Below are 24,744 nucleotides of genomic sequence, written 5' to 3' on the forward strand. Positions count from 1 at the left end.
TCTAGTTATGTATCTTCATTTTTTTCAGCTAACATTTTATATATTGTATATGTTCTCAACATTATTTTTCTCAGTATATAATATATCATATAGTATGTCTATATATCTGTCTCATGCTGTGAATCACGGTATTTTGTCTTATAAATAATATGCTTATAAATGCTCTTATTTAGGGTTATATACTGACTCCTAGAACTAAAATTCCTCCTCCTTTTGAGTAAATATCCTGAAGTTTTCCTATGAGATTTTACTTATATCTACTCTTGTTCACTAGTATGTGCCTTTCTTAACCTTCTGGTTAAGATCACCTACCAGAATCTGAAAGCTGTTGTTTTCACAGAGAGTCTTCAAGTTTGCGAACAAGTAGTTCTTACACAAGAAGAAAATGGGAAGATGATCTTAAAAAAAATAGTTCAATCAATGAAGGATCCACTTACCATAGAAGGTATGACATACTTTATAAAAATAGCCCTTGATTTAATATCAGTTATGCAAATCTTTTTTAAACTCTTACATCTTTTTGTGTGCTAAATTTAATTTAGAGACACAGTAAATATAAACATGGTGTGGATTTACTCTAACTTCTCCTCTGCTTATATATTTAATTAAACTTGGTATATTATGAAATGTCTTTTAACACTTTTAAAGGAACTTCTTATGTCTGATTAAATCATCTGAAATGGGATATTATCATAATTGATTTAGCTATTGTCTATGATCTGGAACATTTGTTTGGACTAGAACTCAGAGCTATGAAAGCATATCCGTTTAGAATCTTGATGCTATTATAGTGGAGACTGGGAGACTTCTACTCAGTTCTGCAGAAAGCAAGAAGAATAAGATGTGAACACATACACCATAGACACGGGTCACTCCTGAGGAGTTAACCCATTGTGAAAAACTTTTCTTCGGGTGGGCCAAATGCCTTATTTTCATTGAATAAATCTACTTCACATTTTTCGGTCAGCCTAGCATGACCATTTTTGGTCTAGCATATTCTGAAAATGTTCAGTGTTAGACTGTTATTGAAGGCTTTGGGAGGAAGAGGCATAAAATTCTACACCATCAAATCAGTAAAAGTAATCTATACTCTAGCAAGTTGTAGACCCAACTCTTGGTGCTGGAGCTGGTGGTCTGATTAGGAACACAGTTTGTTTTCTACTGTGTGCGATTGTGTGATATCTAAGATAGTGAATGTAGAATACACATACAGACACATCCTATATAGAAATGCCTCTTTCCTTTAGTTGCTCCTTTGGTAGAAGACAAGATGATTTGATTAGTTGTAGTGTTCCAAGCACCACATCAACACCAACAGTTACCTCTGCAGCTGGGCTTCAGAAAAGCCTCCCGTCCAGCACAAGTACTACTGCAAAGACTCCCCCGGGTTCTTCCTCCGCAGGCACACAGAGCAGGTGAGTCACAGAGACATTCTGTGTTCAGGTCTACTGTGTGCTTATGTGCGTGCATGCATCATTGTGTAGATGAATTGGGGCTCTGGATTTTTTTATTTACCGTATCAAAATTGCTCTTAAGCAAAAATTGGTTACAACGACAAAAAAAAACAAAAAAACAAGCAATTATGCATGTCTGGGGAAAAAAATATTGTCTTAAATCATATTGCTTAAAATAAAAATTTATTTCTTTGGCAGCTCTGCGTGAGCTGTTTGATTACTAATCTTGTGTTTTTAAAAAATCCATCCCTGTGGTCACATGTTTTCAGCTTCTAGAAATTGCTTTCGTTGTTTAGCTGTTTTCCTTTTCTCTTTTTGTGTTGCTGCTTATGATGCTATAGTACCTCAAATCGTTTGTGGGCTGAGGATAGTACTGAGAAAGAAAAGGACAGTGCTCCTACCGCAGTGACCATTCCTGTGGCTCCAACTGTTGTAAATGCTGCAGCTTCTTCTACCACCACCCTGACTACAACTACTGCTGGCACTGTTTCCTCCACATCAGAGGTCAGGGAGAGACGCAGGTGTGTACAGGTCCTCACAGTACTAGTTCTGCTGATATGCTTGGCCAGTTTCTGGTATTGTGTGTTCTTTGCTTGTTTGTTTTGTTATTCTCGGAAATGTGATATGTATTAGTAATTACTTTTCTGTTGCTGTGCTAAAATACTTTGACCAATGCAACTTATAGAGGAAGGGGGTAGGCTGGAGAGATGGCTCAGCGGTTAAGAGCACTGACTGCTCTTCCAGAGGTCCTGAGTTCAATTCCCAGCAACCATATGGTTGCTCACAACCATCTGTATAGTGTATTCATATATAAAAAATAAATAATTTTAAAAAAAGGAAGAAGAAGAAGAAGAAAAAGGGATTTTTTTTGCTTATAATTTCAGAGTGTTAGAATGCATAATGTCGGGGTAAAGGTGGCAGACAGCTGTGGCTAGAGCAAGGTGCTGAGAGCTCCTCACATTTTCAACTACAGCCCAGGAGAGAGGAAGAGCTGGGAAGGGCAGGGAGCTTTAATATCCTAGAGCCCATTACCAATGGCATACTTCCTCCAACAAGGTCTCACTTCCAAAGGCCCCTCAAGCAGCTCTACCAACTGAAGACTGAGTGTTAAAAGATATGATCCTAAAAGGGAATTCTCATTCAAACTGCCACAATGACCATTTCTCTTAATAGGCTAATAAATGAAATGTCGTGTATTGATTCCAGCCTAGGTAAATGGACACAGCTAGCAGTTATTAGCAGTTAGACGTTTTAGTCATCTCTGAAAGATTTATGTTTGGGACAATCAAAGGAAAAGCCAGACAACTGTCTTCTTAGCTTTTAGCATCTTAGTGTTATTTGAAATTGTGTGTGTGTGTATGTGTGTGTTGTGAAGACTTAAAGATACTTGCAAGAAATAATACACAACATACCAAGATAAATTGTTCTTGTTACAAAGGAAATAGATGTATTTTAAACAGTTTTGATTTTAATTTTCATTATAAGATTTGTGGGCTGGCTGTGTAGCTTAGTGGTAAAGCCATTGCTTCCCACACAAGTCCCAGGTTCACTCTTTCATCTTCCTCCTTCTTCCCAGGTCTTTTCCCCTCTGTCTCCTTATTTCTCCCTCTTTGTCCTTTCGTTTGCTTCCTTCCTTTTTTTCTTCTTCACTGGGAGTCAGACAAGGGGCTCCGTCTATTATTGAGTTACACTGGAGACACTTGGGTCATAACACTTATAAATCAGCGTTTCTGTATAAAAGAAAGGTCCTTGCTGTACAGACTTTTTCAACTTCCAGAATCCATTCTATCTCTAAGATCCCATGCTTTTAATTTAAACAAAAGTCTCAATGACAAATAAAATGTAATGAATATCCCTTCAGAATCAGCAATTATTTCAGATCCAGGATGAGTCTCTCCTCCCATCTTTCCTCCCACCTCAGTGCTAGGCTCAAAACCAGTGCCTTGTGTATTCTGGGACAGCTCTAGCACTCAAACTGATTCTTACGTCAGCAAGATTGTTCATTGATTGCATTTAAGAAAAGAATTGAAAAGTGTATGGCTTTTAAAATTATTCTTAATTTTAGTGGATGATTTTAAAGATTAAAAAATAAATGTTTGCCGGGCGGTGGTGGCGCACACCTTTAATCCCAGCACTTGGGAGGTAGAGGCAGTCGGATTTCTGAGTTCGAGGCCAGCCTGGTCTACAGAGTGAGTTCCAGGACAGCCGGGGCTACACAGAGAAACTCTGTCTCAAAAAAAAATAAAAAATAAATAAATGTTTAATAAATTGTTAAATACAACAAAGATTATTCTAATGGCATAAGAAAAAAATGTATATCCTTTTTTCTGTCAACTGTAAGCAGTCTTTATTACTTAAACACTGTCACAGTTTTGCCTTTCAAAAAGAGCTTTTAAAAAGTGATCTGGGTGTAACACCATCGTTACTAGGGTGGAATCCTCAGTTAAAGACAGAAAGGTAAAAACAGGCTCCTTCATAGAGAATTTGCAGAGCCGACCACACTCTGATTTTCCAGGTTTTTTCATTTAGCTTTCAGACCCTTTGTCTTAGTTCCCATGATTTCTGCTGCCTGGCAGTCCTTTCTGCCTTCAGGGCCTCAGCCTATCTCTTCCTGGATCTCTTGTCTGTCTCTAGGTGTTGGCAGTAGTTACACCTTAACTGTAGAAATATGGTGATTTGGCAGTAGTTACACCTTGGCTGTAGAAATGTGGTGACAGATGAAGGCCCACTGACATTTGCTTTGATCGCAGAGGTGAGCTCTAGAGTGGTGCACCACCTTGAACACTGCCTTCATCGTGTATTCCCAGTGCCATTCTTGCAGGGGTTTGTGAGAGTCAACAGACCCCTTCACTGTGTCTGCCCTGCTGGGCCTGTAGTCTCCCAGATGCAGAGCTGCCGATTTCTTTAGCTTCTTTTCCTCTTGCCTGTGCTTAAATTCCATTTCTAGCTGTGGGAAGATGCATCTGGTCACTCTCCCGGAAATTACAAGTGATAATAGCAGTCTGGTACTTAGCCTTGGAGCTTGAACCTCTCCTTGCTGTAAACTCCTAGGTATTCTATTTCTGAGATGACTTCCTGCTGAAGGCTGGCTTGGAAATGAGTCTCTTGAAAGCCTTCCATGGTTGTGTCTCTTGACCTTGTTTCTGTTCCATATTCTAGAGAGTCTGTCCTGTTTCAGTAATACCTAAAGTAATTTTAGTTTCTAGACTTTCACATGAAATAGTTAACTGGGAATTTTTATAAGTTGTTAGCTTTTTCTAGTTATCTTTTCGCTAAATTCTACCAGTGAATCTAAAATATATATAATGATTTATTTGTCTTAAAATATATACATAGTGGCAAAAAATATATTGGGCAGGGCTAGGAGTTTGGCTTAGTGATGAAATACTTGCTAGCAAGTGTACAGTCCTAGGGTTGGTAATTAGTGCTAGAAAAAAAAAGTTAATAAATTGTGACTGAAAAAATTAAATATATTTATCCTATTAGGTATTTTAAGATATAATAAAGTTATGTAGCACACTGTTCAGTTATTCTAGTTGAACAGGATTGTATCTAATTCCTCCTTTCTTTTTAGGTAAAAATTTGAATGCCTTAATTTTTTGTTAATTTATTTGTGGGTTGCTGGGGTGTCATGTATCTGTGGTGTTTGTAGGTGCATGCATACTTGTGCACATATACCTTTCCGCATGCTTTCTTAACAAGAGTTTTTCAGTAAACACACTCTGTCTTCCAAATCTGCCTCTCTCAGCCCTTAATACTGCAGTTATAAGCATGTGCAGCCATGCCCAGCTTTTATATAGGAGCCAAGGATTTGAACCCTGGCCCTCATGCTTACACAGCAAGTTTTCTACCCCTCAAGCCATCTTTACAGCCCCCTGATAAATAATGTTTGTTTAAAAGTAGAGAAAAGCTAACATCAAATGGTAGGCTATACTAGCAGATGATTTCAGAGTAAGTGCTTGTTATTTACCGTAATTTTAGATGCGCAGAAGCGCCTGACAAATAATACTGCATTTACATGGAACCAGTGCTTTATATGGTTATTCTCTTCCACTGTCTTTTTAATATTTCCTCCAAGCTAGACAGGCTGGATCATGCCTGTAATCCCAGCACTCAGGAGGCTGAGACAGAAAAACCACAAGGTTAAGGCCAGTCTGGGCTTAAATAGTAATTTCCAAGCCAGTCTGGACTACATAGAAAAACTCTATTAAAAGGAAACAAAACAAAAATATATTTTCTCTGAAAAGAAAAGGCTAAGTGTGAAGTAAGAAGGCTATTACTCAGTTTTTTAAGTATATAATATGGTTGACCAATTAAAATATCATTATAAGTAAATCTGTTTCAGCTAATAAATAAAACTTTGTAGAATAAATCATTAGAAAAATCTTTGTATTTTATGTGTATGAGTACACTGTAGTTGTACAGGTGGCCTTGAGCCATCATGTGTGTGGCTGCTGGGAATTGAACTCAGGACATCTGCTGGCCCGCTCGCTCCAGCCTAATACACTGTAGCGGTCTTCAGATGCACCAGAAGAGGGCATCAGATCTCATTATGGGTGTTTGTGAGCCACCATGTGGTTGCTGGGATCCGAACTCAGGACCTTTGGAAGAGCAGTCAGTGCTCTTACCCATTGAGCCATCTCGCCAGCCCTAGAAAAATCTTTTAATTAAAAAGAAAAACATTGCCTGGTCTACAGAGTGAGTTCCAGGACAGCCAGGGCTATACAGAGAAACCCTGTCTCGAAAAACCAAGAAAAAAAAAAAAAGAAGAAGAAGAAAAACATTGAATTGATTAAAAGGCCATGGTTTTATTTTAATTGCAGTCAGATATTACATATAAAATTAAAGTACACAGATTTTACAAGCCATTCAACTGGTAGTTTATCCCTTTAACAAACAGTTATGAGAAATTAACATTCATGGAAATTTGGAAGTAAATTTAAAAAATAATCCAGGCTTATTGAAATAAAAGGTGAGTTTATGGATTTAGATCCAAACTAGTATTTAGGTGCGATTTGGTAAGAAAGTATTCTTCTGTGGGGGCTGGAGAAATGGCTCAGCAGTTAAGAGCACTAGCTGTTCTTCCAGAGGACCCAGGTTTAATTCCCAGCACCCAGATGACAGCTCACACTTGTTTGTAACTTCAGTTCCAGGGCTTTTGACACCTTCACACAGACATTCATATAGACAAAGCACCAATGAACATAAGCTAAAATTATTATTTACTTGCCGTTACTTACCTATCAAAGAAATTATTATTATTATTATTATTATTATTATTATTATTATTATTATTATTATTATTATTCAGTTACAGAAGAGATGTTCATCCAGATAGACATAGTGCTGCTGTGACACAGGATTTAACACTATCATGGTAAAAATCTATCAAGAACATAGGTGCTAAAAGGACGTAAAACAAAAACAGTCACATCTTTCTGACCGAGACGTGATGCTCAACCGATGAGGATGCACAGTATTTCTTGAAACCAGGCTTTCTTAGGGTTTCTGTTGGTGTGACAAACACCATGACCAAAGCATCATGGGGAGGGAAAGAGTGATTTCAGCTCATAGCTTGCTGTCCACTCACTGTCCAGGGAAGCTGGGGCAGGAACTGATGCAGAAAGGCCATGGAGGGGTGCTGCTTACTGACCTGCTTTCTTAGAGAACCCACAACCCCTGCCCACAGTGAGCTTGGCACCTTGCATCAGTTATCAGTGGAGAAAATGCACTACAGGGTTGCCCATGGCCCAATCTGTTGGGGCATTTTCTCAACTGAACTTCCCTCTCCAAATGACTCCAACTTGTGTCAAGTTGACATAAAACAAACTAGCACAAAGACTATAAAAACAGCCTAAGTCAAAATAATTGCTGTGGTACAATTTTGCACTTCTGTAAATTTGCTCACTGTCCTATTGAAGGAAAAAAAAGACCATATTTGACCTTTCCTGACTGACTTGCTCTCAGTTACTGTAATCACAGTAGAAGCAACAAGAAAGCAGTCTTCTCACCCTGGTTCAAACTAGGTTTCACCTAACTGCCAAGATTGAAAACCACTGATGAGAAATAAATTTGTCATCTGCCAGTACTTATCTGAGAAAACAGATGCTAAGAACAATTAATCATATATTCTAATCTTAGCAAACTTCAGAAACAGTCAGAAATATGAACAGTAACGAATGTGTTCCCAATGTTTAAGGAGTTGAAGCCCTCCAAAGAATTTTAAAAGACCACTGCAGATGGAGTGTGAGTCTGCTACTAGATTCTCCGAGTTTAAAGGGCTCATGGAAGAGAGGCAAATGGCATAAAACTTACAGCTGCCTGCAGAGCTTATTAAAAAACAGGGAGTAAGAAGCTGAGGTGAGCAGTAAAACTGGCAGAGGAGCAGTCAAGTAAGGAAACTGGCCTTGGAGAGCACAGCGGGGCATGCACTAACCCTTACAGAGAAAGTAGAGGATTCTGTAATGTGTTCAGACAGAGGGAGTTCAGTGGCAAAAGTGGTCATGATTGAACTACCCCAAGTAATCCTGCTTATGAGGGGCAAAGCTTCGTCTCCTTTTGAAATTATTCGATTTTTGTTCAAAATGTGAACAAAACTATGATTTCTACTCAGTATAAATAATAATAGGACTGTGAAGAGTGTCCCCATGTCAGTAGAGACATTCTGACATTTACAGTAAAGACTTTAAGTCAGACATCTGCACAAGTCATCTAAGACTGTTACAGCAAAGCAAAACAGGCCAACATGGATGGCATAAGGGATTTGGAGTCAGGTTTATGAAGGAGGATGTACTTAAAAATGTTTTAGGTATAGAAAAGATAAAACCTTCACTCCCAGTTTTTTTGTTTGTTTTTTGGTTTGGTTTGGTTCGGTTGTTTGAGACAGGCTCTCTCTGCTTAGCCCTGCAGACTAGGATGGTCTCAAACTTAAACAGAGAAATGCTCACCTCTGCCTCTCAGGTACTGAGATTAAAAACGTGTGCCATCACATACCCAGCCCCTTCCCTCCTTTTTTATATAATAAAAAATAACAGAACTTGGCTCGTTAAGTGGGCAGTGCTAATAAGTGGACATGTGGGCCATTAGAGAAGTAATGTGGAATGAGTTGGTTCTTAGCGGAGATTAGGATCATCCTCTCCGTTTCTGTGAATTGGCTCTGTCCCGATGAAATGCTTATGTCTCTCTCTTTCAGTAGAGTAAAACATAGTCTTCAGTCCTCTCATTTCTTCTTTAAGATTAAGGTATGTTATTTTTAAAATTAAGACCATTAAATATAGAAAGGAAGAAATCAACATGCTATACTAAGTATAACTGGTTCCTGTCCAGAAAGAATTGGTCATGGGCTAAAGAACCTACTCGGTGGTTGGGAGCACTTGTTCTTCTTGTGAGCCCAGTTTCAATTCCCAGCACCCACATGGTGGTTCATAGCCCTCTGTATGTAACGCTACTCCCAGGGGGACCCAATGGTCACTGTGAGCATTAGGCAGGCAAGTAGTACAGACATACATATAGATAATACACCCATACACTTAAAATAAAAATTAAATAAGAATGGTCACATTGCATTAGTGAGTTTCAAAGCCAGGTACAAACACTTTCTGAAGATTATTTTTTAACCCATTAAACACTATGCTTGCTTGTTTTAATCACAAACATTGATAAGTATTTCTACTCATAAATATTGATGCTCCAACTAACAGCTTTTTATTTATTACTGTAGGTCATACCTCACTCCTGTTAGGGACGAAGAGTCTGAATCCCAAAGAAAAGCAAGATCTAGACAAGCAAGACAGTCTAGACGGTCAACACAGGTATATCTAATGTGTATAATATAGAGAACATATATATGTGTACATATATATATATATATACTTAATATAACATATATATACATATGTGTGTATATATATATATATATATATATATATATATATATATATATATATATATATATACTTAATACATGAGTTTTCATTTTCACTCTGTGGAAAAAATCAGAAAAGATAAGGATGATGTAGTAATCCTTCCATAGCTTTTGTGTATAAGTTTATGCATTTGGTATCTAATTAGTATCTTTTGTCTCTTTGAATGTTGTTTCTTTTAATCCCCTATTCCTAATTTGGTTTTTGGCACAGAGCGTATTCATAAGTGTTAATATGAATCAATTATATGATGCCTTTTTTTTCTTGGTTTTCAAGACAAGGTTTCTGTGTAGCTCTGGCTATACTGGAATTGGCTCTGTAGACCGAGCTGGCCTGTAACTCAAAGATTCCCCTGCCTTTGCCTCCCAAGTGCTGGGATTAAAGACATGTGCCACCACCACCCAAACATATGGTACCTTATAATTATTAAAGTCTTTTGAATATGTAGAGGTGCAGGGATGGCGAAGAGGCCTAGTGCTCAGTATAGAAAACAGCAGCTGGGAAGATGTAAGAGGAGTGTCTCTCTGGCTGGTTACTGTCTCACTTCCTATTCAGCATTGTGATTATGATAACTGCCTTTCCTGCTGATGAGAAACTCCATAGTGTAGGTGCAGCTGTTTGAACCTTGCCGTTACTTGCCTAACAAAGCGTTACGGTTATTGGGTCTTAAGTTATAACTTTCCCAACTCCTATCATTATTGTGATTCATAAACTGAATGTTACATTCATGTTTGATATATCAGCTTATAAAGTATTTTTTTTTAAAAATAACTGTTAATGTGTATCACAATTTATGCCTTTTTGGTATACAGGGAGTAACACTGACTGATCTTCAGGAAGCTGAAAAAACAATAGGAAGAAGTCGTCCTACAAGAACCAGAGAACAAGAAAATGAAGAGAAAGAAAAAGAAGAAAAGGAAAAGCAGGATAAAGAGAAACAAGAAGAAAAGAAGGAATCAGAAACATCTAGAGAAGATGAATATAAACAAAAGTATTCCCGAACATACGATGAGGTAATGCTGGTCAGCTCTGACAGTGCTGAGATGCATGACCTAGTAAATAGTATGAAGTACATGAGAGGCGTGGGCTGGAGGCTGACAACTTTGGCGTGATGGGAACAATTCTTTGTGGTTTATGTGTCTTTAATATTTCAAATGGGTTTTTATGCTTCCCAGACTTACACACGTTACAGACCAGTGTCAACTTCAAGTTCAAGTACACCGTCGTCTTCCTCACTTTCTACTCTAGGCAGCTCACTCTATGCCTCAAGTCAGCTCAACAGGCCCAACAGTCTTGTAGGTATAACCTCTGCCTACTCGCGGGGATTAGCCAAGGAAAATGAGAGAGGTAAGAAACCCCCTTTTCTTTCAAGTGATCCTGGGAGCAGGGCTCCCTAATTAGTAGTGCAAGTACAGACCATCTTAGGCTGAGGTACTGAGCAGAAACAGTGTACAGTCACTAATGTTCTGTATGTGTCTACATTGTTAGCACATACAAAGGCCCTAATAATCTTGTAGTGCAGAGGCCATTTACAGTAAGAAATGGAAATCTTAAGACTAGCATGTTTATATTGATTTGCTTTTAATGAAAGATAGAATCAGAAGAAAAGGTCTGCCCTTAGGATGGAAGTAAAGTGCTAGAAGACATAGTGGAGGCCGCAGGCAGCACAGGGCTGCTGCCATGTGTCCCATTGTGTGCTTCTGTGTGCTTTCTCCCCTCAAACAGTAACATGCGGGTAACATGCTATCACACATTAATCACGAGCCTGTCCTGCCAATCAGCCAATCAGCCATTTTCTACACAGCAAATATGTCTCTAGGGATGGGTTTATTTTGGACAGCAGAAATGTAGAGATAATTTGTTCTCCTGATCATTAAAAATGTTTCATAATGGGAGATTAAAATGCAAGTTTATACTAAATACACATATAGGGGTACTGATGGGGGCAAACATTATTTTAATTGAAGAAATCTAAGCTTTACAAAAATGGCTAACAAAATTAGAATACTATTTATGTTGTACATACAAGCAAGGGCATATGTTTGTGTTTAAGTATGATGACATACCTGCAGAGGTCAGAAGATGCCTTGTCAAAATCTGTTCTTCTGCTATGTGGGTCCCCTGGCTTGACAGCAATTGTATTTACCCACTGAACCATCTAGCTGGCTCTAGAATTGTTTTGACGTATGCTTCTAAAAATTGTCAGGATAAATTGCAATTGTGTGATTTATGTAATCCATAAATAGAGGGAGAGAAAAAAGAAGAAGAGAAAGAAGGGGAAGATAAGTCACAGCCTAAATCAATCAGAGAACGACGACGACCCAGAGAAAAACGGCGGTCTACTGGAGTCTCCTTCTGGACACAAGATGTGAGGCCCTCTCAGAACCACACACTACCCTAACAGGAGTACTTGCTCGTGACTCCTTACATCACTGAGAGGATAGATGACTTAGATCATCAGTCTATTAAATCTTAAAATGCTTTATGAACACAGTCACCAAATAGGTAGATTTGTGTGTGGGTGTGTATTTGCTACCTGAATAGAAATTCTATTCCAATTTTGAAATGATTATAATGGCTATTGGTTATAGTATACACATTATTTAAAAATGCTAATATCCCTGTCAAAGAAAGATGCTTTGCATGTTGTACATTTAACATAATTTTTATATTATAAGTGTACATAAAGAACCCATTTTGCTTCAAAGATGCAAGATTACAACAGTCCTGTGAAAAGGAAAATTTTCAACCTAGGGTTATAGGCATGTACAAAGCTGTAAGTTTAATTCCCAGTACTGCAAGTAAATAATTTCTTTTTCTAGATCTCAGATTATAACCCTAATATTGCTATTTATTAGCAAAGAAATATGGGGTGGCACTGTTAATGTGAAAACATTTTAATATAACAGTTTGTTTAATATAACAGTTTAAACAACAAAATTATTTTTATATTTCTAAATGTAGCCTCTTAATAGTTTTTCAATTTTTTAGTAATTTCTTTGCAAAGCTGAGGGTACAATTACACATTCTAGGCAAATAGATGCTTTGTTATTAACGTAGAGTCTCAATCCCAAAATGATGTTTATCTAGAAACATAATTAGTAAGTGTACAGTTTCATGAAAGCATAAAAATGGCAATACAAAGTCATATATTTCCATAAAAAATTAGAATACTATTTATATTGTACATGCTAGGCAAGGGCATATGTGTTGTATAAGTATGATGACACACCTGCAGAGGTCGGAAGATGCCTTGTCAAAATCTGTTCTTCTGCTATGTGGGTCCCCTGGCTTGACAGCAATTGTATTTACCCACTGAACCATCTAGCTGGCTCTAGAATTGTTTTGACGTATGCTTCTAAAAACATAGTCAGGATAAATTACAGTCATTTTTATCATTCTAGTTTTGAAATGTAAAAGCATTTGAGTATACAATTATATTATGCTTTTGAAGTACATCTATTCTGTTATATCTAGTGGTACATTTATTTTAATTGCTATAAAAAATGTTAATCTCTAAACTGTCTACAGCTGTTGAAAACCCACACATCTCCATATGTTGCACTTACACTTAACAAAGTCTACTTTTGTGGCAGTTAGGGAGATATCATTACGGATGGTTGTGAGCCACCATGTGGTTGCTGGGATTTGAACTCAGGACCTTTGGAAGAGCAGTCAGTGATCTTAACCGTTGAGCCATCTCTTCAGCCCGGGATTGTTTTTTTTTAAGACCAGGTTTTCCTGTGTAGCCCCTGGCTGTCCTGGAACTCACTCTGTAGACCACGCTGGCCTCAAACATAGAAATCCGCCTGCTTCTGCCTCCTAGGTGCTGGGATTAAAGGCGTGCATCACCACTACCTGGCTTCAAAATATAACTTTTCCCAACTGTTGTTTTCAGTTTACTTTTCCTATAAACAACACATCCTAGCCAACTTTTTTTTTTAATCTACCTTTTTCATTTCAGGGGCTTAATTATATCTTCATTAATATAATAACAGTGAGATTACATGTAGTACATATTGATATATAATACATGAGGACAAAAATCCAGGATGTATGTGGCTGGTTTGGGGTTTTTGTTTTTGCTTTCATTTAAGGAAACTTAGAATATCCTGGTAGAACTTAAGGTTCATAAAACCAAAATAAAGATTTAGGAAATTATACACGTTTATCCTAAAGTAGCCTTCTATCAACAGTATAACTCACAGCTTCTGAAGTACAGGCAGAAACTCTTAAATGTAGATTGAAAATTAAAAAAAACAAAACAAAGCTTTAAAAGCTGGGAGATAGTACCTAAGTGAGAATGATGGTAAAGGGCCAACAAATTGTTTCCTTTAAAACTTGTGATTTAAAATAAATTTAATTTAAAGATTTTAATATAGAAAGGTCAGAACATACATAAAAGCTTCATGGTATATTTTTGCACAGAATCATTTTAAATTCTAAAAGTTTAAAAAAAAAAGTAACAGGCGTTCGATGTGTCTGGTTTTGTAACCTGATCTGACAATGTGCTTTAGAGTGATGAAAATGAGCAAGAGCGGCAGTCGGACACCGAGGACGGCTCCAGCAAGAGAGAGACGCAGGTGAGCAGCTGGTGTTCCTGCCTGTGTGTGTGCCTGCATGCTTGATTTACACTGGGGCAAGGTGACTAGGACAGAGAATAGTTTACAGGTGATAGAAGGAGGATTTCTTTACTGATATACAACAACTGTCAGGAAACTTAAATTTAGAGTTAAACAAGGAAAGAAGGAAAAAATGTAATTGTAAATAAAGAAATGTAACTGTCCAAAGTTCACAAGTGGCAGAGATTTAGAAGTCAGAGGCGCAGGGTTTATTTCTGAAGTTTGCAAAGTTTAGATTGAAAGACAATGCGCCTCTGACTTTCTTTATGTGTGTTTAGAATGGATCCTCCAAAGGATTTTTTCCTGTTGATCATTCCTTGATCACATCTCACAATCAGGTGCTGTCTGGAAAGATACCGCCTCCTTCCCCCGTGGTGATCTTACCCTTCCTGCGTCTCCTGCTGGCTGTTCAGGCTAATAAAAGATGTAAAGGCTCTGTTCACAGCGCTTGACCTGTGTGGTATGAATTAGCCATCTGTAGCCTAAAAGGCACTCTGGCAGTTAGTGCTGTCATTTTCGTTCCTGGTGTGTTCCTTCCTAGAGAGCTGTTGCATTTCTTTCCTTAGGCTCTCAGGAGTATGAAACAAAGTAAAGTAGCAGCTGCCTGCCTGGACTAGGTAACAGGGTGGACATTGCTTCTAGGTCCACGTATACCTATTTTGACTTAGAAGGTTCTTTTGGTCCTTAGGCAAGCAGGCAGACAGCCAGCACATGAGTAAGTTAGTAATGAGGTGAAAAAGTAAGCAGAGTCTCGCTTGCCACATGGGCCTGATGACCTAACCTTGATCCGTAAAACCCAAAGGGTAGAAGAAAAGAGCCTCACCACTACCACCACACACAGCAGCAGCATTGACATCAATTTTTAATTTAAAAATACATATCAGAAGCCTTAAGAAAATGTTCAGGGGCTGGAGAGATGGCTCACTGACTGGTCTTCCAGAGGTCCTGAGTTCAATTCCCAGCAACCACATGGTAGATCACAGCCATCTACAATGGGCTCTGGTCCCCTCTTCTGGTGTCTTTGGAAACAGATATAGTACGTACGTATGTACGTACATACATACATACATACAAACATACATACATCTTTTTTAAAGAAAAAAATGTTAAGGTTTTTAAGCTTACTATTTTCACTTCTAGATATGTACTCCCAAGGTTGTAAATGAAGTATATAAAGTTAACTTTATAGAAAATACATTGTAACATTGCTTGTAAAAATAAAACATTGAAAATAGAGAAAGTACATGCATATACAAATGTTCCTATTATTTGTATGGATATTTGATGTACAGAATCATTAACAATTATTGTCTAGGGATTAAGTGAATGGATGGGAAAACACAAGTTTATATACTATAGATATTTATGTGAACTTATTTCTCAAAAAGATGTAAAGGAAATTTTTATTTTGGAGAAATAGGGAGCAAGGTCAAGCTACATGAAGTAAGCAAGACACATATAAACAAGGTATATGGTTGCAGTTGTGCAGTCTCACAAAGTCAGACTCAGAAAACAAACTCGGATTGTGCTCACCAGGACTGGGAGGAGGTAGGAAGAGAAGTGGTTATTTGTGTGTTGAGTCTCGTGGCATTGTGAACATACGTAATACTAGTATTCTATATCATTTAACTAATTTAAAATTTTAATTTAGAAAGTAAATTTTATGGAGTTTGAAAGTTACAGTTTAAAAAATACCATGGTAATACCATGATTCTTTTTTTAAAGATTTATTTATAATAATATAAATATAAATAATAGATTAATAGATTAATATATATAATATATTTATATATAATAATATATTAATATAGTATAAATAAGTACACTGTAGCTATCTTCAAATGTACCAGAAGAGGGAGTCAGATCTCATTACAGGTGGTTGTGAGGCACCATGTGGTTGCTGGGATTTGAACTCAGGACCTTCAGAAGAGCAGTCAGTGTTACTACCCGCTGAGCCATCTCACCAGCCCAACACCATGATTCCTAAAGACAGAATTCTAGTGATTCCTGATTGCTAGACTCAGTCAGCAAAACTAGTAATGCGTGTGACATGTGCATATTTTAGTTGTCTGAATATTTTATAGAATTTAGTATCTTTAAATTTTAAGTTTTTTAAAGTTAAATTTTTTTAATAAAAACTGAAGAGTTAAGTCAATACGAGTACTGAAAGCAAGGGCAAAATTAATTTTGGAAAGGAAATTTGAACAGACTTTAGCAAACCATTTTTAGTTTGAAAAAAATTAAACATTTCTGAGGGAACACAGTAATTTTAGAAGTTGTAAAAATTAAAAATATCAAAACTCTTAACAAACCAATTTTGAATGGTTATTTTATGGAAAATTATACATTAAGTGATAAAAGAGGAAACTAGATAACCCGCCAAAAAATTTTACATTTATCTCTATCTTAGTTAGGATTCCTATTGCTTCAATGAAACACAATGACCAAAAAGCTAGTTGGGGAGGAAAGAGTTTACTCAGCTTACACTTCCACAGCACTGTTCGTGATTGAAGGAGTCGGGACAGGAGCTCAAGCAGGGCAGGAACCTGGAGGCAGGAGCTGATGCAGAGCCCATGGAGGGATGCTGCTTACTAGCTTGCTCCCCCTGGCTTGCTCAGTCTACTTTCTTATAGAACGCAGGACTGCTAGCCCAGGGATGGCACCACCCACAATGGGCTGTACCCTCCCCAGTTCATTACAAATTGAGAAAATGCTGTACAGCTGAATTTCATGGAGGCATTTCCTCACCTGATGAGGCTCCTTCCATTCTGATGACTTGACATGCTGAAAGAAAAAAAAAATAGCCAGTACAATCCCAATTATTTATCTTTGCAATCATTTCATGATAAGGTAGGTACTTCAATGATACATGCTGGAAATAGTCATATTTTGTATGGCTTAATTGCTAGGTGTTTAGAATGTCAAGTAGTGTATCTATACTGTTCTGTAGAGAACATTATATCCATTTGGCTGTCTCATAGTAATTTCTTTAAAAATACAAATGAGTCAAGTGCTTGCTTTAAAGTGTCAAAAAGTAAACTTGTACTGCCGTCACCTCTTACTGACTGATTATAAGCAATGGATAGTTCTTAGTCCTTTTTAATTTTCTGTTTAAACAGTAAGTCCGCTCAATTTTAATGGAATTCAACAGAAATATCTGCAAATGAAATTGTATTGTTGTAAACATGCAAAAATATACAGTGAGTCTGTAGTCTACAATTTCCCTAAAAATGAGCATACTAAAAGAAAGCATGCATGATGGATGAGTTTAATAGTGTGAACATCATTGTTACCATTAGGTTGTTCGTATCAACTTCAATTAACAGTTTAATGAAAGAATAAAGTTTAATATGCTTTTTCATTTTTGTTTTTTACTTTCTAGACGGATTCTGTTTCCAGGTATGTTTAATCTTTTTTCCTGATATTTTTTCTCATTTTTACTGTTGATAAAAATATGTTGCTGGATGCTTAGAGAATTTGTAGATTTATAGCATTAAATGGATAATAAATATCTGAAAAATTGTAGATGGCCTAGGCTGGCAAGATGGCTGAGCAGGTGAAGTGCTTGCTGCCAAGTCTAATGACCTAAATCAATCCACAGGAACCACACAGTGGAAGGGGGACCAGCTCTCTCTCAAGTTGTCCTCTGCCTTGTGCATATATGCAGTTGTGGCATGTACAGACACTCACAAAAGAGCAATTTTTGAAAATACACAATTTTTTTAAAACTTAAATTTAATGACCTAATCACTGTTAGTGGTTTTCTGTGTTAAGGGGTAACGCTTTTAATTCATTGGTCATTTTAATAAGTTACTGTGAAGACGAATGTTCCCAAATCTCTACAGCAGTGTTCTCTTTTCTTAGGCTTTTCCATTTTTCCTGTTTCAATATTAACCGTCACGCTATTAATATCAGAAACTGATAAAAATCAACACCCAACCAGAAATATATTGAATTAAGTATTCAGTATCCTCTCCTTAAAAGAAAATGGATGAGTGAAGGTATTTTTCACATCATCTAGTTAGTTCACAATCACTCTAGCCTTGATTATAATCTTGATCCATTTCCCTTGCCCACAGCTGGTGACTAAAGGCCTTGTGAGACTGAGAATAAATTTTATATACTGGTGATTCTTTGAACTGAAATGTAAAGCAGTAGCGCTTATCAGAAAAGGTACCTGAACCAAATTACAAAAGAATTCACAGTTCCTGATAGCACAGTTCCTTTTTAAGACAAACCTGTTGTTTAACACTTAGGAAATTCATTGATTATTTCATCAAATCTAAGATGCTACTAATTTTAAACATTACTATATACCACTAAAGAAAGGAAAGATGTCACCAGTTAGACTATAGTGAATCATGGCATAAATTGTTATAACGTAATGAAATATGAAAAGGTAATTTAAAACTCTAAATAATTTAGCATAATATGAAAACAGCTTTGACTTTTATACATAGAAAGGAAGAATAACTTCCCATTTATTATATATCGCAAAATTGATAATAGCTTACAGAGACTATTACTTAACACCTGGGAATATCAAGGTGATACATAATCAGTGTGTACTAACATAATTTGTGGAAGACTATAATACAGTTTCTGTTTTCAACTCCACTTTTGAAGGTATGACAGCAGTTCCACGTCATCAAGTGATCGGTATGATTCCTTGCTGGGTCGTTCTGCTTCATACAGTTACTTAGAAGAAAGAAAACCTTATAGTAGCCGGCTAGAAAAGGATGACTCAACTGACTTCAAAAAAGTATGTGGTTTATTTAGTTTTTGTACATTGTTTGTGTGTGCTATGTATATTTTAACACTATTCTGAAACACTTATAAAAAATCAATATTTTGAAATAACTTATTTTATTATTAGTTTATAACAGCTAATAGTAAATAACATGTAAATAGCCATGTCTTAGAGGAAAAAGTAGCCAGGGCTTCACATTTGTCATGTCTGTCTTGCTGGAATGAGAAGGAAAGGGCCATTCAGAATGAGGTAGTATGAGTCTATGCACACACATACTTTGCTTCATTATCTTTTCATTTGATTATTTTGTTTAAACACAGTCTTGCTGTTTATTGGCCTAAAACTTGCAAGTTTATTTAAGTAATTAGAATATATTGTTAGTTTATTCTTTATAGTACACATCTATTTTAATATTGTAGTCATTGAGGTCTGTTCAGTAGAACAACAAAAGTAATCTGTTCTTCACTAATTTTTCTAGCTTTATGAACAAATTTTAGCTGAAAATGAAAAGTTAAAGGCACAGCTACATGATACGAATATGGAGCTAACGGATCTGAAGCTGCAGTTGGAGAAGGCTACTCAGGTTTGTACCTTTCCTCTGTGTTAGTCTCCAGGTGCCAGGGTGATTTAGGGTACCTAAAAGCTTTACATCTAATTTGTGTGTAATATTAGTTCTGAACATATATTTGGTTATTTATAATGCTTTACTTAGTAATAAAAGGGAATCAACATAATTAACAGCTGATTTCTAGAATATGAAAATACAGAAGTAAAGTCATATAGAAAGAATTCAAAAGATTTTTGTGTTACAGAAAATCGAACCCTAAAGACACTTAAGTGTTCTATGTCAGAGCTGTGTACATCTCTGCAGCCTCCCATATTTCTTTATAATAATTAGTATGTGAGGCTGAAAAGATGGCTCAGTGAATAAGAGCACTGGCTTCTCTTCCAAAGGACTCAGGTTTGGATTCCAGCAGCTACGTCAGAGGTGCTCAACCTGTGGATTGCAACCCCTTTGGAGGGGGTTCAAATAACCATTTCACAGGGGTCACCTACAGCCATCACAAAATGTAGATATTTACACTACAATTCATAAGAGTAGCAAATTACAGTCATGAAGTAACAACAAAATAATTTTATGGTTGGGGGTCACCACAACATGAGGAACTGGTATGTATTAAAGGGTCCCGGGCTTTGGAAAGTTCAGAACTACTAATCTACATGATGGTTCACAATGCTTTGTAACTCCAGTCTGTGAGATCTGATGTGCTCTTCTGATCCCACAGGAACTTTGGGCCCAGACATAAATGCATAGAAACAAACACACTCACACATAGTTTTTTCAAAATTGTAAAGAATATGTATTATAAAGAGTTCTATTGTTCAAGTAAAAGTGATCTGAGTGTCTAGCTCGTCAATTAAACATATTTCCTGCTAATCTAGGATCCAAGTTCAGTTCCTAATACCCAAGTGTCTCACAGTTGCCTGTACATACCAGATACAGAGTATCTGATACCCTCTCCTGACCTCTAAAGGAGCTCATACCCATCCTTCTTTCTGTGTGTGTCTCTCTCCCTCTCCCTCTCCTCCTCCCCCTCGCCTTCTCTCTTCTCTCCTTTTTTCCCCGTTAGAAAGCTCTTCTATGTAATCATGCCTCTGATAATGTTTACTTACTTTTTTATAACTTCTTTCTGTGGAACAGCTTAGAGATAACAAAGCTCAGATTTTTGTGCCTAGAAACTTAGAATTATTTCCCAAGGTCGTTTCCCATGGAACACTATATCTGAGAAATAATAATTTATCTCCTCCTCCTTTGCCTCATCATTTTAAAAAACAAGAAAAAAAAATCATCAACAAATAATAAAGGGCTACATGCTTCTTTTTTAGCCAGTTTCTAGTTCTTAAAGTTTATCTTCTGTGTTGAACTCTTGTTGCTGGGTCTTTCCCCTCTCTTTTATAACAACTTGTCTCACAAAGCAATTGTCTACACACAACAGATGCCGTGCAAAATTCCAGAATCATTTAAAAGATGCAGTCTTTTGAGAGGGTTTATTGTGAAAATAAACAGGAATACAGAAAGCAGCAGCACACTTCATAGTATGGTGTTGAAATAACTCGGAATGCCCTTCAGGCTGCATAAGTGTCAGGCCTTTGAGCATATAGCAAATACACAGAACATTGTTTTAATTGTTTTCTTAGTAAAGTTGCCACTTCCTGTTTACCTGGACTGATGATGCAGTCCATGTAAATGGTGAATCAGCTAAGCCATGTGTACTGGCTGGTTTTGTGTATCAACTTGACACAGGCTAGAGTTATCACAGAGAAGGGAATTTCAGTTGGGGAAGTGCCTCCATGAGATCCAGCTGTGGGGCATTTTCTCAATTGCCCCTTGTGGGTGGTGCCATCCCTGGGCTGGAGGTCTTGGGTTCTATAAGAGAGCAGGCTGAGCAGGCCAGGAGAAGCAAGCCAGTAAAGAACATCCCTCCATGGCCTCTGCATCAGCTCCTGCTTCCTGACCTGCTTGAGTTCCAGTCCTGACTTCCTTGGTGATGAACAGCCATGTGGAAGTAAGCCTAATAAACCCTTTCCTCCCCAACTTGCTTCTTGGTCACGATGTTTGTGCAGGAATGGAAACCTTGACTAAGACACCATGTGTTCACTGCTAAGCTTGCTTACCTGTCTCTGCTCCTCCTTTTCTGTGTCCTTTTGTCACCTAATTTTTTTTGTCGGGTTAATTCTGATGAATCCTTTTTCATAATCAATCCCTGTAGGAGGGGAAAAATGATAATAGTTACTATCCTGTCTGGATCTGCTTGGTAAAGTAACTAGCTGAACATGGTCTTATGCATAGTATAAATCATGAGCTTAGAGAAAAATGCCTGGGAGTGGGGTCTTGGAGGTACTAAAGATGTAGCTCAGTAGTGGAAAGTGTGCTCAAGTCAGGCTCTGAAAGAAAAGAAAGGTGTTGTTTTGCAACCGCGGATACAGACAGATTTCTGATTCTGTAGTCTGAGAGGCACATCTCTGAGTGACCTGCTGAGGCCCTGCCGTCCAGCCGCTTCCTGCAGAGCCATTCTGCTTGCTAGGAAGTCTCCTTTATTCAGAGTGCTAGCATCTGATCAGTCCGATTCCCTAACCCTGATGGATTGAGGAGGTAAGTGTCCGAGGGAAGGCTGATGTTTGTCATGCCCTTACAGGTGCTCCTTTCACACTCTGTAAAATGACAGCTGTGAGGATATAACATCCACCATGAGAGTCACATTGGATCCCTCGTCTTTATTACATGTTCATCTCTTTTTTTAATTTCTTCATTACAGAGACAAGAACGATTTGCTGATAGGTCACTATTGGAGATGGAAAAAAGGGTAAGTCCATCTTACTGAATCAGTAGTGTTTGGATGAGCGGCAGTAATTTGGCTTTGTTTCTGTAGATGGTAGTTGGGTATTGCAAACAAGAAGAAATGTTGATCTTCTTGATATAAGACGAAATCCTTATATCATTTTCTTTTTCTACAATATTTCTGTTGGTTGTGGTATTTACTTGTATTTCCAGTTATTATTGCTCTGGAGTCTAGACATGATCGTAGGAATAGTCTGAAAGCTTAAACTGTAACAGTGATCCAGATGTTGAAAGGAAACCTATATAAAGCAGCACATCTGAGTGGCAGCTAGATTTACAGGTGTGGAAGAACAAAGATGTGCCACAATAACCGTGATGTGCATTCTTTAAGTCAAAGATTAAGTACCAGAAGCGGTTGATGTGGAAGCATTGTTCTTTCCCAACATTTTTTTTTAATTACCAATTTGGCTTTTCACGAAAAACAATAAAATGGTACAGAATAAAATAAAATATACTACATTCAACGTCTATGGTGTTTACTGAACTGTTCTGTACAATAGTTCCTCTTTTATTATAACTTCAGCAACCTTTATAAAATAGCATTTAGATGCCTTCTTAAAGATTGATGTAGCTAGTAGTTGCTAAAAATTCAGAATCATATATTTTATTAAACACTGAGTTTTATCCCTAAAACATATAGAGTGACTAAGATCAGTTTTCCTACCTTTATAAATAGTTGATATGGAAAATATAGTAAAATAGAATAAAATTTATATTTTGTTTCACAAGAATACTTGGAAGAGTATTTCTTACAAAGTCAGTGATTATTACACAAATTTAAGCACAAGAAAGAAGTAAAATCTTTAGTGATATTATCTCGTATAGGTAATTGCTTATTTAGTGCCTGTCATTGTGATATACACACATTTATATTCTGTTCCTCTCATCTGACCTTGTTTCTGCTTGCCAAATGCAGATAAATTACAAAGTAGCTTATGTGCTCCTGTGTAAAAGGCTTTGATGACTACAGTTTAATTACCATACAGATTAGTGTTAGAAGTGGCTAGCATATATTTGATGACCTCCATGTGTAAGGCAGGCGCTATACTAAGCCGTTTACCTGTATGGTTTTCCATTTAACTATTAACATCTTCTTTGAGCTAGTAGGATAGGCAGTTGGGAAGAGTATTCCAGTGTTGCCCAGTAATTGATTTAAAGTCTTAAATGCACCTAGGAAAATTGAGGTTTGCTGGAGTAGTGCTTATCAGTCCAGACAAGATTATATATGTGTTTATGTTTTTTGTATACACACACACATATACATATTCTACAAAATTGTAAGGATAAAATAAGAAGCTATATTTTATTTGCTGGTGTTTTGAGAAGTACGGTGGTTTATGTGATTTTGTCATTGTTATGCTCTTAGCTAGAAGGGAGGTCTTTGATAAAGTAGCATTTATGTTTATAATAATTTTTAAGCATGTTGATATAAGTGGGCCTCCATCCCTTTTTAAAAGCACATGCCCTAAACACATTGATAGTTATAATAATTGTACTTCATTACTAAATATTAACATTAATTGTTAATCTGGGAAGGAATGTCATTGAAATCGTTTCAGTGTTGTTAAACTAAATGTAAATGGTTTGTATCTGAAGGTGGCCGGCAAGAGTCAGTACCTTCTGGGCGGTAGGACCTAACCTGTTTTACACTTCATCAAGGACTGCTGCTTGCTTCCGCTTAACACTTTAGAATTGCTTATCATATAAGGGACAATGAAACAGGACACTGCGATAATACATTGTTGTTGGCTTTGCCTGCCACTCTTTGAAATGAATTTAAAATAAATGCTGTAGTTGCTGTCCTATATTCACTGCATTAATGCTACACACAGTATCAACCTCTATGACTAAATCTGTATAGCTGTAGAGTGAACCAAATAACTAACTCACAGTAAACACTGTGAGTGGAGATGAGTTTCTCTGGGTTCCATTTGTAATTGGAAAGCACACATAGTTTAGGCACGGTTGCTTCTTGCCCCTCTGCTCCTGGCACTGTAGTGTAAGTGCATCTTTGTGTGTGTGTGTGTATGTTCTTTTCTATATAGTCCTCAGCCTTGATATTGGCTTACTCTATCCCTAAGTTTATCTGAACTTGAAAAGCAATCATTTGAATATGTTGTGTAACACCCTACTAGAAAGACAGAGCATTAAAGAAAGAGCCTGTGGGAAGTAATTTTAAAAGATCGTCAGTTTATTTCCCAGTTCTGGAAAGCTCCTACACAGCACCAGCATCACATCTTTTATTCACTGCTCTTGATTTTTATCTTTAATGCTGAAGTGTTACCGTGTCACAGTACACAAGACAGTATGAGTATAACTGAGTAATTACTGGTCTCTTCCATTGCTCTAGGAACGAAGAGCTCTAGAAAGAAGAATATCTGAAATGGAAGAAGAGCTCAAAGTGAGTAAGCCGTGCTGTTGAGAGCCACTTGTGACTGCTCTGGGTCGTGTTTCTCTTCCTAAACCCAGCTCTTAATCATCTAGAAGGGGAGTTAAAAACCTAAAACATTTTTGATACGTTTCCCACTTATTTATTTGTTTATGTTTTATGTTTATATGTGTATGGATGCACATGCCGTGTGTGAGTGTTGAAGTC

General features: G+C 37.2%; 1 protein-coding gene across 3 annotated transcripts in view; it reads left to right on the forward strand.

Moving 5' to 3' along the window:
* The window catches only part of Ppp1r12a (protein phosphatase 1 regulatory subunit 12A), a 111,406-nt gene that overhangs the window by 81,412 nt on the left and 5,250 nt on the right, over positions 1 to 24,744 (forward strand). Inside the window, exons 12-24 of one of the 3 annotated variants that reach the window (XM_031349699.1) lie at positions 341 to 445; positions 1,248 to 1,415; positions 1,796 to 1,975; positions 9,175 to 9,265; positions 10,189 to 10,389; positions 10,552 to 10,723; positions 11,623 to 11,744; positions 13,894 to 13,959; positions 17,381 to 17,397; positions 18,625 to 18,760; positions 19,227 to 19,331; positions 22,066 to 22,113; positions 24,499 to 24,549. In XM_031349699.1, coding sequence (XP_031205559.1) covers positions 341 to 445; positions 1,248 to 1,415; positions 1,796 to 1,975; positions 9,175 to 9,265; positions 10,189 to 10,389; positions 10,552 to 10,723; positions 11,623 to 11,744; positions 13,894 to 13,959; positions 17,381 to 17,397; positions 18,625 to 18,760; positions 19,227 to 19,331; positions 22,066 to 22,113; positions 24,499 to 24,549 — 1,462 coding nt within the window. The remainder of the gene's footprint in view (positions 1 to 340; positions 446 to 1,247; positions 1,416 to 1,795; positions 1,976 to 9,174; positions 9,266 to 10,188; positions 10,390 to 10,551; positions 10,724 to 11,622; positions 11,745 to 13,893; positions 13,960 to 17,380; positions 17,398 to 18,624; positions 18,761 to 19,226; positions 19,332 to 22,065; positions 22,114 to 24,498; positions 24,550 to 24,744) is intronic. The other 2 variants (XM_031349701.1, XM_031349700.1) reach the window with 2 other exon arrangements.

Source organism: Mastomys coucha, unplaced genomic scaffold (assembly GCF_008632895.1).
Source record: "Mastomys coucha isolate ucsf_1 unplaced genomic scaffold, UCSF_Mcou_1 pScaffold4, whole genome shotgun sequence".
In the NCBI taxonomy this organism is placed as follows: domain Eukaryota; kingdom Metazoa; phylum Chordata; class Mammalia; order Rodentia; family Muridae; genus Mastomys; species Mastomys coucha.